Source organism: Pogona vitticeps, chromosome ZW-PAR (genome assembly GCF_051106095.1).
Source record: "Pogona vitticeps strain Pit_001003342236 chromosome ZW-PAR, PviZW2.1, whole genome shotgun sequence".
In the NCBI taxonomy this organism is placed as follows: domain Eukaryota; kingdom Metazoa; phylum Chordata; class Lepidosauria; order Squamata; family Agamidae; genus Pogona; species Pogona vitticeps.
Window position 1 is genome coordinate 5,281,230 of NC_135800.1, and position 14,272 is coordinate 5,295,501.

The 14,272-nt window shown below is 54.6% G+C and overlaps 2 protein-coding genes across 4 annotated transcripts; one reads left to right on the forward strand and one right to left on the reverse strand.

Annotated features, from left to right (window-relative positions):
- Positions 1-1,732: 1,732 nt before the first annotated feature.
- On the reverse strand, positions 1,733-9,650 carry WDR31 (WD repeat domain 31). 2 transcript variants are annotated; one of them, XM_020809169.3, is made up of 11 exons: positions 9,542-9,650; positions 8,083-8,171; positions 6,826-6,907; positions 6,120-6,246; positions 5,432-5,506; positions 4,451-4,598; positions 4,231-4,331; positions 3,825-3,892; positions 3,208-3,349; positions 2,179-2,341; positions 1,733-1,887 (listed from the first exon to the last, which is right to left on the reverse strand). In XM_020809169.3, the coding sequence occupies exons 3-11, from the start codon at positions 6,870-6,872 to the stop codon at positions 1,733-1,735; spliced, it is 1,026 nt and encodes a 341-aa protein (XP_020664828.3). In that variant the 5' UTR covers positions 6,873-6,907; positions 8,083-8,171; positions 9,542-9,650. The 2 variants fall into 2 exon arrangements, with proteins under 2 accessions (XP_020664828.3, XP_078238752.1); XM_078382626.1 differs by lacking the exons at positions 8,083-8,171; positions 9,542-9,650 and having other exon boundaries at positions 6,826-7,027.
- Positions 9,651-9,806: 156 nt separating this feature from the next.
- Positions 9,807-14,269, forward strand: BSPRY (B-box and SPRY domain containing). 2 transcript variants are annotated; one of them, XM_072985040.2, is made up of 6 exons: positions 9,807-10,049; positions 10,743-10,841; positions 11,004-11,234; positions 12,262-12,287; positions 12,831-12,955; positions 13,264-14,269. In XM_072985040.2, exons 1-6 carry the CDS (start codon positions 9,807-9,809, stop codon positions 13,779-13,781), a joined length of 1,242 nt encoding a protein of 413 aa, XP_072841141.2. In that variant the 3' UTR covers positions 13,782-14,269. The 2 variants fall into 2 exon arrangements, with proteins under 2 accessions (XP_072841141.2, XP_072841142.2); XM_072985041.2 differs by having other exon boundaries at positions 12,265-12,287.
- Positions 14,270-14,272: the final 3 nt, after the last annotated feature.

The window sequence follows — 14,272 nt, forward strand, 5'->3', positions numbered from 1 at the left end:
CTGCGGTTTAACCCACAGTGCCACTCTTCGTGACCCCACAGTGCCACTAGCTATTATCTATTTCATGCAGAGGGTTTCCCAGCATGGCAGAAAATTTGTGGCTGGTGCAAAAGATATTTCAGGCGGCAGTTTGCCTTCCCTTCAATTTCTTGCCCGACAGTCTACCTTCGCTGTGAGCTTTCATGGCATGTAAATTACTTTCTCAGGGTGGGATTCTGGTTCGGCCCCTGAAGAAGATGGCTTCTTAAGCTTGAAATTCAGCCATTTAAAACAGTAACCATCCCATTTTTAATACTCCCCCCCCCCTTTTTGAAAGTATAATTTAAAAGACAAGGGGCTGCTAGGTCAGGACTTTGGACAGACAGAGCTACTGTTTAGCAACACTTGGCCAGCAGAGTCAGTAGCCACATGGGTGAGCTTGGCTACCATTTCGCCAGGTGGACTCCTTGTACTAAAACATTCCTGGGACTGATGGTAAATCTGCTCTTTCCTGGTATCACATAAAGCTCTCCTCTAACAACCCCATTCCCTGCTTTGTTTAATATCTTATTCCCAAAAACGGTGAGTTTAAGAACTGGATCTCTGTGCATGGGCAGAGGCTCTCTGAACACAACACAGAAAAAAGAAGGGAGGGAGGCCGACAAAGAGACTAGGCCTCTTTCTCGCCCTCCACGCGGGGTTGCCAAGCAACGCTTCCGGGTTGGCCTCTCCCGGCCATTCATAGGAGGAAACCTCCTCCGTCGTAGCCCCGCCCACTCCAAGTCCCCTCAAGCCAGAGAGACGGGGCGTTTGAGTCCGGCCCTCCGAGCGCTGAATGCTAGAGCGTCCTGGAATGTCTACTCTAGGGTTTCATCTCGGAGGGCCTGCCTACTAATCTTTGGTTGATGCTCATCTAAACTGCTTTTTTAATTGGTTCTCCTGGTTCTCTCCCCCCCCCTTTAGCAGCCTCTCGTAATTTTGATTTTAGGGTTTTTTTTAGCTAGTGGGTGTTTGTAATTTGTCATACTATATAGGTGTAATTGATATTTTACTATTCTTATTTATTATTTAATTTATTTTTGTACTTTAAATGATTACTGTATAGGTAAAAGCGAAATAGAGGGGCGGGGTAGAAATCAAATGCTAAATAAATAAGAACAAGGAGTACAAAGAGGCATCTTGCATCTTTAAAAGGCAACGTGAAAGCGCAGAACGAGAAGTATACAAATATATATATATATATATTGAAAACCCCAAATGCCACTCTGAGCAATGGGAAACACAAAAAATGGAAAACACATGTACGTAGTACTTTTTAAAAATCCAGTCAAAGCACTAATGCATATCTAAGAATTGCACACAGGTCGTTGGTTTTGGTAGCTGGTCCTGAACTGGGTACTTTTCATGGATTGTACTGGCCAAGGGAGGATGGGGGCTTCTTTTCCTATACTTTAGTTCATTAAACTTGGAAGGTTATTTAATTGTCCAGTCACCTGTTGGCAGCCTGAAGATCAGGGGATGGGGGGGCACATGCCTCGTCCCTCCTTCGTTTCGTTCTCGGTGCCTAAAAAAAACTGCCTCTGCTAGGTGGGGGGACCCCAGGTTTCCGGCTCTGGGCCAGCTGCTGCTCAACCGGCCTTGCCCCACTTGGCTAAAAGGCTCACTTGGGCCGTCATGGCTGTTTCTCCCCGTTTGGTCCATTCCCTCCTTAGCTGGGTTGTGTTTTTCTCCTCCAGAGGCGAGCGTCCGGTGCTCAGAACTTTGCCACTTGCTGGAGTTCTGGTCCCTTGGCCGAGCGGACTCTCATCAAGTGGATCCACGGCGTGGAGCTGCCGCAGAGGAAAGTGGCTTTTCCACACGCCGCCAGAGAAGACAGAGCCCCATCGAGGAAGGCGGTGGACAGGCAGGCTGTTAAGAGAACAGGTGAAAAATATTTTCAAGGAATAAAAACAAATAGTAAATTATCGGTGGAGAATAAGCGTGGCAGATCAATGGAACTTCCACCAGCAGGGGCAGCCTACCTCTGACAGCCAGATGTTGAGGACAGACCCCATTAAAGGGAAGGCTAACTCGTAGGGGAGGGCTGCCACTCTGTCTTGCCACCCCATGAGAGGGGTCTGAGGTCTGATCTAGATGACTTGTTCCTCCCTTTGGAGGCAAGATATAAGCAGCCTCTGCCACCGACCCATATTCTTCTACCTCCAGTCTCCAGGCTCCACACTTTGACCGTGCCATCGTGCGAGGCGGTGGCTATTTCAGGGAAGCTGGCGAGGCCTTGTGGGAGAAAGATGCAGGATGATGCTGTCTGCGCGTGGCCCCAGAATTCGCGGACCCTGCCCTTCACCTGTCGGAGGTCCCAGAGCTGGAAAGGAGAAACACCCAGGTCAACCAGCTGCCAGCCGGGCATTCTCCTGGCTCCGGGCGAGGTGGCCCGCAAGCCCTGGAGGCAAGCAGGACCTCCAACCTAGGAAATGTGGCCCCTAGCTGAGTAGTAAAGAGCTGCTTTCTTCGGGCACCCTCCGACCCCTTGGCCTTTCCTCCTCCACTCTTCTTTCCTGGACTTTGGACGTTGGGGGCTGCCTCTTTTTATATGCTGCTGTGGGGCATTTCGAAGGACCCTCTCGTCTAAAAAGCAGGAGGCAACGCAGAAGACGGCAGACCAAAGGACGAGTGCATTTCATCCAGGACGAGTGCATTTCATCCAGGACGAGTGCATTTCATCCAGGACGAGTGCATTTCATCCAGGACGAGTGCATTTCATCCACGTGACAACATTCAGCGTTATATGACTTAATCCTTTGTTAGCAGTTGCAGGAACACCGAGAGAGGTCTGTCCGCCACCCTGGGGATTTACAGTCATTTGAAAGAGAAAATACACCCTCTTTGAATTCTGTGGTTTTACGTATCAGAACATAATAAAGATCACCGGGTCCTTAGCAGGGCTGAAAATGACCATAGGTAAATACAACCTCAGATGAACAATGTGACCTATTACAGTGTCATGCTTTATTTTATAAAAATAAAGCCAACATGGATAAGCTACATGGGAACAGCTAAGTACACCCTTACTGCTTCCATGGGAATTATGAGGCCAAACAGCAGCCAGGAGCTGCTCACCCAATGGCCTTCATTGATCATCGGCAAGTGTGACCACCTCTCTATAAGGCATAGTTTTAGCAGTTTGCTGCTCTGCAGCATTTAGGTGTGTGTTAACAGGCCTGAGCTCACCGTAGCCTCTCCACCCTCGTGACCAAAGCCGCTGCTGGTGCTGAGGCAGTAGCGCCCATCTGGGCTTACGTCACAGGACGTCTGGATCTGCTTCTTGGCAGGGAAGAGGTGAGCCACCTGTAACTCTCGGGTGTCCCAGATTCTGCAACCAAGAGAACGGGATGAAGAGGCGCATGACGTTTGCTGAAGTCATTCCAAGACATTTCTCTACTCTTGTTTGCCCTTTTCTGAGACCTTCAGCGGGCCCATCCTGGTGGAAACACAGAGGCCAAAAATTCAGCGCAGGTGAGCCCTGCCACCCCGTGGCGGGTGGCTCTCAAGCGTGCATAAAATCTCAGTGAAACTTAAGTCCCCCAAGTTTGGATTCAGAAGCAAAACTTGCAAGTCGTTATATTGGAGAAAAAGGAAAGAAAAAAAAAGAAAGAAATGGAAATGAACATACTTACTAACTTTTAAACTGCTGCAATGCGCTGTTTTCCTTTAATTTCCTTTTTTTTTTAACCATGAGAGACTTAACATGAGCTACTTCTTTAGAAATGACCAAGCTTGGCATTCAGAAAATGACATTAACGAGACCTGCAAGAGCTGTGCAAAATTTGTGCCTACTGCTCAGGTACCTAATGGTTTTGTCTTCTGATGTCTGGGTGATGTACGGCTCCCCGGGAACCCAGCAGAGATGTGTCACCTGCAGACAAAGAAGAATAAGGGTCTAATAAAGATATTAGCAATGGGGATTCAAACCCAGGACTGACAGCAGCTAGCAGCCATGTGGCCTTCTCAGTAATAGCCAAGCGGATAAGCTTAGGCCAAACTCCTCTTTGGATTGACTATCTTTCTGCAATATTCAGATGCATCGGGGAATCCCCCACCCCCCACCCTTCTGCAGGCAAAAGGAACATCTTTCTTCAAACTTTGATAGTTTGAGGTAGACTGCTTCAGAATACAGAGGTTCCACTCAGCTATCGCGACCGGGACATTTGTTAGAAGGTTTTTCCGGCATTCCTCTTTCCAAAATGCTCTCACCACGTTCCTGGAAATGGCCACTCGACGCAAACAGGCCCCCGTCTCCAGATCCCACGTGCACACGCTGTTGTCCCGGGATCCTGTGCAGAGCCGAGGGAAAGCTTTGGGTGCGAAAGATGGGGCGGAGAGAGAGAGACGGGCCGAGTGAGAGGGAGGGAGCAAAGAAGACGGTGGCCGAGCCGGGCGGTGGGTGGGAATTCTGCAAGAAGGGCCCCCTCACCTGGGCTGACAGCCAAGCCGCTGACCACCAGCTCGTGGCCGGAAAAGCACCGGGCTTCCCCGAGTGCCCCGCTGGACAAGCCCCACATCTTCACCGTCCGGTCCCGAGAGGCGCTGAAGAGGAACCCAAGCTCAGCGAGGCAGCCGACCTGGACAGAGAAGGAGAGGAACACGGGGGTCCAGAAGTGGTCCATGGAGGGGTGTGGGTGTCTCTGAAGACAGGCCCTCGCACTGCCGTCTCTCCCCACGGACGGCTCCGCAAAGGGGAGTCGCTTCCCCCCCCAGCCTTGACCATCAGGAGAGGCCTTTCTGTCCATCCCATCACCTTCACAGGCGCTTCTGATGGGGACCCGGGAGAGGGCCTTCTCTGCGGTTGCTCCCAGACTGTGGAACTCCCTCCCACTGGAGACCAGCCTGGCCCCATCTTGGCTGTCTTTCTGCCAGCAGACAAAGACCTTTCTCTTCAGGCAAGCTTTCCTTTGAGTAACTGGCTCCCTGAGTGTGATTCTCAGGTGGATTCCTATGCATTCCCGCTCTGACTGGATCTTTAGTACGACCCGTGTTTCCCATCTCTCGGAGTGGTGTTCGTTTGTTCCTTTTAAATATTTGTATACTTATTCTTTTAGCTTTAATGTTGTCTTTGAATGCTGTCAGCTGCCTCTTTGTAGATATTGTTCCTGGCTTTAAATAATGTCTTTTAAGGATGTCAGCCGCCTTGGGCCCTTTTCAAGGAGAAAGGCGGGGTAAAAATATTTTAAATGAAGAAACAAATGGGGTTCTTTTGGGTCCAGAGAAACTGGTGGGGACCCCCGTTCAGCATTCAAAGGCCGGGGCTCTCCCTTTGGGGGGGCTCCCCGGATTCTTCTGAATTTCAGGCTTCCCTGGGGAGTCTGGCAGGACAAAGCTTTTCTGTTAGACAGGCCTGTTGTTTCGGCACGGACGAGAATCAGGGTCTTCCGCCGCACCTAAAAGGCACTTTTACCTTCGTCACTTCCTTTTCGTGGCCCCAGAACCTCCTCACCACGTTGCCACGATGCCAGTTACACACAACGACAGCCTGTAAGGAAGAAGGCGAGAAAGAAAACGATGGGCCAACTTTGGGGGACTGCTGAAGGTTGATCGGACAAATCTGTTTTGGCAACATCAGCTTCCTTTCCATTTATAAAAAATGAACTCCTTCATCCACAATCCTATGAAAAAGAGATGTCGGAGAATAGCATGGGGTTGGTGCAGAAGAGGAAAAAATAAGAATTGTTCTCATGGTAAATAACCCGCAGATCGACTGCATAAAGAAATATCAAAAGCACCTGAACCGAATGTTTTGCACACGCACAAAAACACAGAAAGTAACGGTGTCCCCATTCATGGCCGCCCTGAGTGGGCTTCTCTGCCTCCTTCCCGGCTTCTCCTTCTTTTTGAGACTTTGGTTATCCACTGATGAAGAAGCTGATTGAGAACTAGCAGGAATGACATGGGGGGGCCTAGCCCCCTCCCAGCGTTTGGGACATAGGGACTGGCTCTAAAGGCCTTCACACCAACTGCTGCAGACGGGATTCCCCAAAGATTTCGGGGAACTGCGGTTTGCCCTCCGGGATGGCAATCCACTTCTCCGGCCCTCTCTCCCGCTTGGCTGCATTGGAGCAGCCCCAGGAGAAAGCTCCTGCACCTACCTTGTCTTTTCCGCCCGACACGCACTGGTCGTGGGCCAGAGAGGCCACGGAGGCCACGGCGTCCGTGTGAGCCGGCTGGTCCCGCAGAGCCGCCTCGGGAAGAGAAGGGCACTTGGTTTCTTCCTCCCTGTTAGCCCGGGCGAGCCGAAAGAGAAGGGGAAGAGTGAGGATCTGGCATGGATAGGGCGCGTCCACTATCGTGACTCCCGGATGCCCCCCCTCCGGGCACAGGTTCACTGCCCCAGCCCCTGAACGTCCCTTGGCAAAACAAACCTTCTCTTTATGTTCCCATCATCCCCCAAATCTGGGGGAGCCTCTGTTGTCCGTCCCTTTGGCTGTGCAAATAGTTTCCATCCTAAAACCACACGGAGCTGTGCAGCCTCGTCCAGATGTGTCTCCGCTGAGGTTGGAAGAGGCAACCTTCAACCGTGGGTGCCCGGGATCCTTTCCACGGGAGAGGGTGCCTAAGACCAGACCTGCCCAAGAAGGGGGCTCACGTAGCTTTCTTGCGCAAATCGCTCGCTCTCCGGGTTCAAACAGCTCAGGAAAACCCACGGGAGGGTGGCCACGGTCAGACCACGCGCGGATTGTCTCACGGACCTTTAAAACTTCGCCGGGGTCATCGTAAGTCCAACATGATCCGGTGGCTTATCACACACATAATAAAAACGGATAAGATGGGGTCCCCTGCACGCTCTTCCCTTACCTGTACTTGGAAGAGTTACACCTCGGTTTGCTCTGTCGCTTCCCCATATTATATCCTGCAGCAGAGAAGGCAGCCCCTTCGCCTGGCAGAGAGACAAGACTGGAATTAGGGTAACGAACTTACTTCCCAGTGTTTACCCACATCTCAGCAGGCTTTCAGTTATCTGCTGGCCTGCTGCCCAACTCTCTCTTTTCTACAACACAAAGAGAGACCTTCTGTCTGCTTCATTCCTAATACACTGAATGTCAAACCGAATGCCAAATTTAATTTAAAACAATGTTATACACAGCCATCTTTCACGGTATACAGAAAGCAGTGAAAACATTCATTTTTGTCATGGCAATAAAATGCGGCAACTTCGATCTGAAGATACTGAAACAGTAGAAACACCATCAGGACCAGCCAGGAAAATAGACCAGGAAGCAGCTGGAAAAGTCGGTTTCTTTTATCTGAAATACGCAAGAGGCCAACGCTGTCTTTAGCCCTGCTCAGAGCAGCCGGTCCGGCCAGACCCCAAAGAGACCCCTATTTTTATGCCACAGTCACAGAGCTGGTGCAAAAATCTGTGCCTCCGTTTATGATGCTACTCATTGGGAAGGAAGGCAGCTTTACGGCTTTGTGAATTTAAACCCACACTTTTTCATGGCGTACGGAAGTGACCTGATCCTCTCCATTTAGGCCCTGGTCGCCATTGGGCTCCTCGTGGGACCGGCAAGCTCTCTGGAGCCCATTGCTCCTTCCTTGGGAGAAGCCGGCTGCCCGGTGGTCCCTTCTCCGATGCCCGACACCCTCCTGGCTGTGCCTTTCGAAACCCCAAAGACTTTTGGGGGGTAAGTGCTGAAGAATCCCTGTTCTCCAGGATGGGTTAGGATCCGAAGGAAGGAGGCCATGGCTGAGGTGCCCCAGAGGTGGCTGAAGATGCTCTCCTGGGCCGCAAGGTGAGATTTTAGGGTCCCACGCCATGACACTAGCATCAGCAGGTGACCCAGGGTCTGGGAGCATAACCGTAGATCCTTGTCTCCCGCCCCTCCCTCGGTGGCACCTGTCTCACCACCAATGCCTCTCGAGTGAGGGCAGTTGGGAGATAGGTGGGGGAGTCACCCAAGAAAGGGTGTAAAAGATGCTCAGCCCCTCGGCAAGCCAGGAGCGTTCTGCACAGGTGCGCTTCAATGGAGACTGCTGCAGCCACACTCTTCCTATGCCCCCCCATCCTCGCCACGTTGAATTCGGCCACGGAATTGGAACAGCAGAGTTTACCTTAGGGTCCTCCAGACCGAAGGCTGCTGGGATCACGGGTTCGAGCCACCGGGCGTCTCCCGGAGCGAGGTCTTCTCCCGGGCCGCGTTCTAGAAAGCGATTCTAATTTTACTCCGACCGTCCCCTCCGCTAAGTCAGCAGTAAGACCCGGTTAAGCCTTGCCTGTTTGCAGAGCTGAAAGATTTAAAGGGGAGACAATCTCCCACTTCAACCGCACGGCGCTCGCAAATCCTTCAGATTTATTCTCTGCCCCCCCCCCGCGTGGAAGGCATCTTTTCTGACCCATAATCCACACGCTGCCCTGTAAAGCCCAGAAGGCACCGAAGCCAGCCTCTCCCGAGCCTCCAGCTACAGTGGCAGTCTACCTCAACGCCTCAAGGGCTGGGCACACACAGCCAGGCAGAGGGCCAATTTTTTGGCACCGCACCCTTTGGAAGAAATAAAAATGATCTCCAATGGAATAATGCGCCTAACTTAAGAGAAGTGATTTTTGAAAAACTCCAGGAGGGGGAGATGGAGGGCCAGGCTGGCATCTCTTCCTCAACCATGGAGGGAGGGTGAACCTAAATAAGGCAGGAGGTCTTCCCTCCCCCATGCAATCCTCTCCAACAACTCTTGGGCAGTTCACTGCTCCTGGAGCTGGAGGCTCGCTCTCTTAGGCACCAGGAGCGACCAACGGACTTGGGCGTCCTCCTGTAACCCCCCCCCCCCCCGGGTCTTCCTGCCGGTGCGTCGCCCGTTTTTTGCTTACGACCGCCTTTGTTCGCTTCTGCCTGCCTTGGAAAAGCATCTCCCATTCACGTGACAGCGCCCAGATTTCCTTGGGGGGGAGAAGAAGGCGAGGAAGGGGGGGAAATTGAGAAATGGGGAGGGGGAGGCAGGGGAGACCTCCATCCCACTTGGAGGGGGTGCTCCATCCCCGCTGGGGGAGGATTGCCACCCCCCATCTTCCCTTCCAAGGGAGCCCTTTCCCTTCGCTTCCCGGGCGCCGATTGCCCTCGGCTTGATGGAGAGGGCGATGGGGGGGCGAAGTAGGGAGGGTGTCTCCCAGCACCGGCTTCTGGCAGGTGGGGGGGAAGCTCCGTCCCCCCGGTGTCCCCCTCCCTCCGATCCCCCCCTTCCCCGATCCTCAGCGGGGCTCACCTGCGGCCACACCCGCCGACGCGCCTCCTGCATCCTTGGTACCCCGCTTGGCAACCGCCCCCCCCGAAGGCGGAGACGCCGCCGCTTTCCCTGCCTCCCTGCGGGGATCGGGGCGCTGCGTCCTGGAAGGCTCCCAGATTTCTCTCTCTCTCTCTCCGGGAGGTCTCCCTAGAAGTCGCCGCACCGGGCGGATTCCTGCCTGGACGCTCCTTGGCTCCGGAGAGGCCCTTAGGCGGCGCCCTTCTCTCTCCCCCTCCCCGGGGCGGCGATCCCCGGTGGTTCCTCCACCCGCTCCCCGAGGGCATCCCCAAAGCACCTTCCCCGAAGCAGGTCCGCAGGTGGGCGCGTTGGGGAGGGCGATAGACTCTTCCCGGGCGTGGAGGATCAGCGCGATCGGAGACCTGGCGGCGGCGGCGGGCCGGGCGGGCACCTGGAGGGGAGGCCATCCCCTTCGGGGCGTGTTCGGGTCCGCCTTCCCTCCCTCCCTCCCGGGGCAGCGACAGGTGCCTCTTGGGCGCGCCCGGTTGCTGGTTTCCTTCCTTCCTTATTCCTTCTTTCCTTCTTTCTTTCCCGGTTCGGCCATGGCTCAGGAGCGCATCGCCGAGGGGCGCCGTCTGGGGGAGGATGATGATGATGATGATGATGGAGCGGCCGCGCCCCCCGGGGAAGGGACCCCCGGGCCCCGCCACTGCCCGGCCCACGGCCTGCCCCGCGACTGGTTCTGCGCCCTGGAGCGGCGCCCCATCTGCGCCCGGTGCCCGAGCCACGGCGCCTGCAGGGACCACCCGGTGCGCCCGCTGGCCCTGGAAGCCGCCGATCGGCGGGTGAGGCGGGGTTGGCGGGGGTGGCAAGGCTGGCCCGGCTGGGGCAGGAGGGGGCTCAGCCCCCCAACCTCTTCCCCCAAGCGCTCCCTCCGACCGACTCTCCCCGGTCCCCTCTCCGTCCTTGATGTCTTGGCCTTGGGAAAGTCTAAGTTGGAAAATGCTGAGGATGCCAGGGGAGGAAGGAAGGGGGTTGAAGGCATCTCTGGGCACGTGCAGAGTGCATTTACCCTCACCAGGGTGCTGATCATCAGCTGGGAGACCAGCTTTTTCTTTCCAGGCGGGGCTTCTGTGAAAAGTTGCAAAGACAGGGAGCGATCAGGACACGGTGGGGGTCGCCAGACAAGCCATGGAAGGGCTTTCTCAGTTAAACTTTGGGCCATAGGCAGGAGAAGAACACTTTGCACATGCTCAGAAGCAAAAGACTCCTGGTTCAGCCTCTCTGGCCTTGCAGGTTGGATTAGGGTCAGGGTCCTGCCATCTGGCTCGGGAGAAGGCAGATTGATAAATCCAGCTTTCTGGGCCCCAGTGCTGAGAACCTTTGGGTCCAGCTACTTCCCTGATTGTAAAATGCGGGGGTCCGAAACGGTTCCCTTTCCCCTGCGCGGTCGGAGAAGCGTTGCTCACCGTCTCTCTTCTGGACACGGGAAAGAGCCAGAGCATCTCACCTGTGGCTGTTTTTTGGGTTTGTTTCAGAACAAAGTCGTGGATCAGTGTGAGAAGCTGCAGATGCAAAGTGCGGTCATCGCCAAGTTCATGGCCGAAGTGCTGGCGGAGAAGAAGCAGAGCGTCGTGGTGAGGAGGGCTGGTGGGGGCGGAAATATGGGGGGGGGACACAGGGCCTTGAATGTGGACAGTCCTGGGTTCAAGCCCCAGCAGCGTCTTCCACACCCTCGGGAGAATCCCTCAGTCCGAGGCTGACCCGCAGGCTGACTCTGCCTCCTCTTTCGTGGACAGAGTACGGCCAGCCACGCCCGGGAGGTCCTGATCCGGCGCCTGAACCTGGTGAGGAGCGCCTGCGAGTCCGAGGAGCAGCGCCTGCTGGAGGCGGCCCACACGGAGGAGGAGCGGGCCCACCAGAGCATCCTGACCCAGCAGGCCCACTGGAAGGAGGCCCTTCAGAAGCTGGAGGCCCTCCGGACCTACCTGGTGGCCATGATCACGGCCACAGACGACCACGGCCTTGTGGTAAGGGCCGGAGACGCGTCCCGAGGGAGCCGACGGTGCCAGGGAGGTCCCATAGACTCCGTGCTGCTGATCTGCTCTGAGAGGTCTATTTAGAGCTCCGGGCGGCTTTATTCAGCCACCTGATACATCATGGTTAAGGTTACCTGGCCGTCGTGACTTCCTTAAAGGGCTTTTAAGGCAAGGGAAAGATTTAAGGAGCCGCTTGGCCAGAACGTTTCCGTGGCCAAGCTGGGGTTTTGAACCCAGATCCACAGAGTCCTGGCCTGTGATTGTACTCTGCCCACAATTCTATGCTGGGCATCCTCATAGCCGTAGCCCTGAATATTTATAACTCATTATTTATGCTTCCACTCAGAAGGGTTTTCAGGAACATAGGAGTAAAGGCTTAAGCACAGAAATGTGAAACTTCGGCATCCATCCAGAAGCAGTCATTGAAACCCAGAACCTTTACGGGAAAATATTTTTTTCCTATCTTCCTGGTGGGAATTGCAGGGTGAAGGTTAGGACTCCTCCCCCCCATACATCTGATTGTTCTACAACACCAGGCAAAATTTGCTGATCAAGAAGTTTAAAATCTGGATTCTGTTCTTATTTCTCCCTGTTGCAGGCAAGGTTATTAATATATATTGCTAAGGCTATGGGGTAGGTGGTGGGGGAAAACAAAGCATTTTTGCTTCCTGCCTGAGAACTGCAAAAGCCAGCGACGGCAGGGCTAGCTAGCGTTCTAAAGCAGGGACGAGCGAGCATTTAGCGCCGGGCGGTATTTTATCTCACTTTTGAGAATACGGCCGGAAACCGACTCTAACTTTTCGCCTTGTGTGCAAACGGATCTTTCCTGGGCCGGATGGGGTCGCGTTGGGTCCTCGTTGAAGGAGAACGGGCAGGGGTAGAAATATTTTAAATAAGATGAAGGAAATGAATTTTCCACTGGGGTTCAGCTCTGTGCGCCCCCCTTTCCCTGCGTTAGCAATGGGGATGCGGTGCGCGTCCTGGATGGTTATAACGCTCTCCCTCCCTTTCTGTTCAGCAGGCAGAGGAAGAAATCTTGGAAAGGTGAGTCCACTGGGGGTCCCTCCCCACCCCACCCCATCCCTGCCCCATAGGCCTTCCCCCAAGAGAACATCATGCGAATCCTGCCAGATCAGGATCCATGGGGGGGTTGCTGGCCTCCTCCTTTTTCCTGCCTGCTCTCCTGGAGGTCCTGCTTTCTGATATTTTCCTGCGGCCGGCCGTACCAGAAATCAATGGACCGTCCCTTTCTACCCTCCTCTCGTGGCTGTGTTGCCCAATGCGTCCCACAGCCTCATGGTTTTAAAATAACACCATTAACGTGAGTGGGGGGTTGTAAGGCGCCTGAGGGCAAGCCAGCCCCCGAATCCACTCCGGCTTCAGAAAATCCTTGAGGGGAAAGCTCATGGCCGCCTCGTCGCAGCTCTTTCCCCGTTTGAATCGTGAAGGTGACTCGCGTTATGACTGTTAAGATAAATAGGGGTGCTAGTCCTCAAGACCCAGCACGAGCTTTACTACAGACAGCAAGGAGCCACTGATCCTTCCCCGAATGTAAACTCTGGTTCCTTCTGCTGTTGTCCTCAATAGGATGGAAGAAGCCGAGGGGATACTGCAGCCCCAGGAGTCGGAGAAGTTAAACTTTAATCCGCACTGCATCCAGAGTCCACTGGTGAACCGGCTGTGGGCCTTAGCTGTTCTCTCGCAGGTGACAGGTCAGTGTTTTCTTCTGCAGGGAGAAAACCTGCAGGGATCTGCTAGCATCACTTCGTTCTGCGTCAGACCTGTATCTGTGTACACTCGTGTACATTCTGGCTGAATATTAAGGGACCTACTTTCCAGATGCCAGAGATTCAGAGAAACGCCTTTTAACTAATTAAATGTTGGAGCCCCATTATGCGAAGCTATGGGGATGCCAAGGGGGCCAGGATTTCACACCTTGGCATCGAGGCGACCGGCCTTGAGCCCTCTGGAAATCTGTCCATTCCACCCACCCCCTGACCCGTTTGCCTTCTCCTGCCAGATCACGTCCACATTGATGAGAAAACGGTCAGCCCCCTCTTGACGCTCTCCGAAGACAAGAAAACGCTGACCTTCAGCCCCCGCAAGGCCCGGAAACAGCTGGACGGCCCGGCCCGCTTCGACCACTGGCCCAACGCCCTGGCCGAGGAATCCTTCTGCACCGGGGTCCACGCGTGGCGAGTCCGGGTGGCCGGGAGCGGCGCATACAAGCTGGGGATCGCGAGCGCCTCCCTGCAGCGCAAGGGTGCCGGCCCAGAAGCCCGGCTGGGCTACAACCCGGCCTCTTGGGTCTTCTCCCGCTACGACAAAGAGTTCCAGTTCTCCCACCGCGACTCCCACCAGACCGTGGAGCTCCTGAAGTGCCCGGCCGAAATCGGGGTGCTGCTGGATTTAGACGCCGGAGGACTCCTTTTCTACGACCCCGATTCCTGCGTGATTCTCCACACGCACCGCGAGAACTTCACCGGCCCCCTCTACCCCGCGGTGGCCGTGGCGGATCAGAGCATCTCTCTGATGTGAGGTGGGGGTCCCAGTGGAGTTGCAATGGGAATGGGGCCTTAGCTGACGTCTGCCTTTTCTGAAAAGGAGGGAGCGTGGCCTGAACATGGATGGGCTCAAGTCCTCGCTCCTCCTTCCCCGATAAGATGGCGCTAGGTTTGCAGGTCCCGCGGTGCGTGTACCTAGGTGTGCATGAGTGCACAAGCTAGTGAGCGAGCAAGAGGGGGGGGGCGAGGGTCCCAACGTGCAAAACCTTGCCTTAAATAGCAGTGCGGCTCCGGAGGGGTAGACAAGGGTTGGTGGTGGGGAGTTGGTGGGGGGGGGACACCTTTTCTGCGTCCCTTTGTGGACAGAAGAGCAGGGACGAGAAACTGAAATTCTGCATCCAGGACAGCCGGATTATTGCCACCCGAACAACTATACCCGGGGCTGCGCCTTCTCTTGCTCTAATCTGGCAGACGTAATCTTTCAAATAATTTATACAATTACATTTTTTTAAAAAAAAGAAATGA

Bases quoted from the DNA above. Each gene is read 5' to 3' on its own strand.
- WDR31 (XM_020809169.3), bottom strand. From the start codon at position 6,872: ATGGGGAAGCGACAGAGCAAACCGAGGTGTAACTCTTCCAAGTACAG. The intron at 6,247-6,825 runs GTAAGGGAAGAG...CCGGGCTAACAG, and splicing joins TGTAACTCTTCCAAGTACAG to GGAGGAAGAAACCAAGTGCC. The intron at 2,342-3,207 runs GTGAGCTCAGGC...TCTCCTTTCCAG, and splicing joins ACGAGGGTGGAGAGGCTACG to CTCTGGGACCTCCGACAGGT.
- BSPRY (XM_072985040.2), top strand. From the start codon at position 9,807: ATGGCTCAGGAGCGCATCGCCGAGGGGCGCCGTCTGGGGGAGGATGAT. The intron at 10,050-10,742 runs GTGAGGCGGGGT...GGTTTGTTTCAG, and splicing joins TGGAAGCCGCCGATCGGCGG to AACAAAGTCGTGGATCAGTG. The intron at 10,842-11,003 runs GTGAGGAGGGCT...TTTCGTGGACAG, and splicing joins AGAAGAAGCAGAGCGTCGTG to AGTACGGCCAGCCACGCCCG.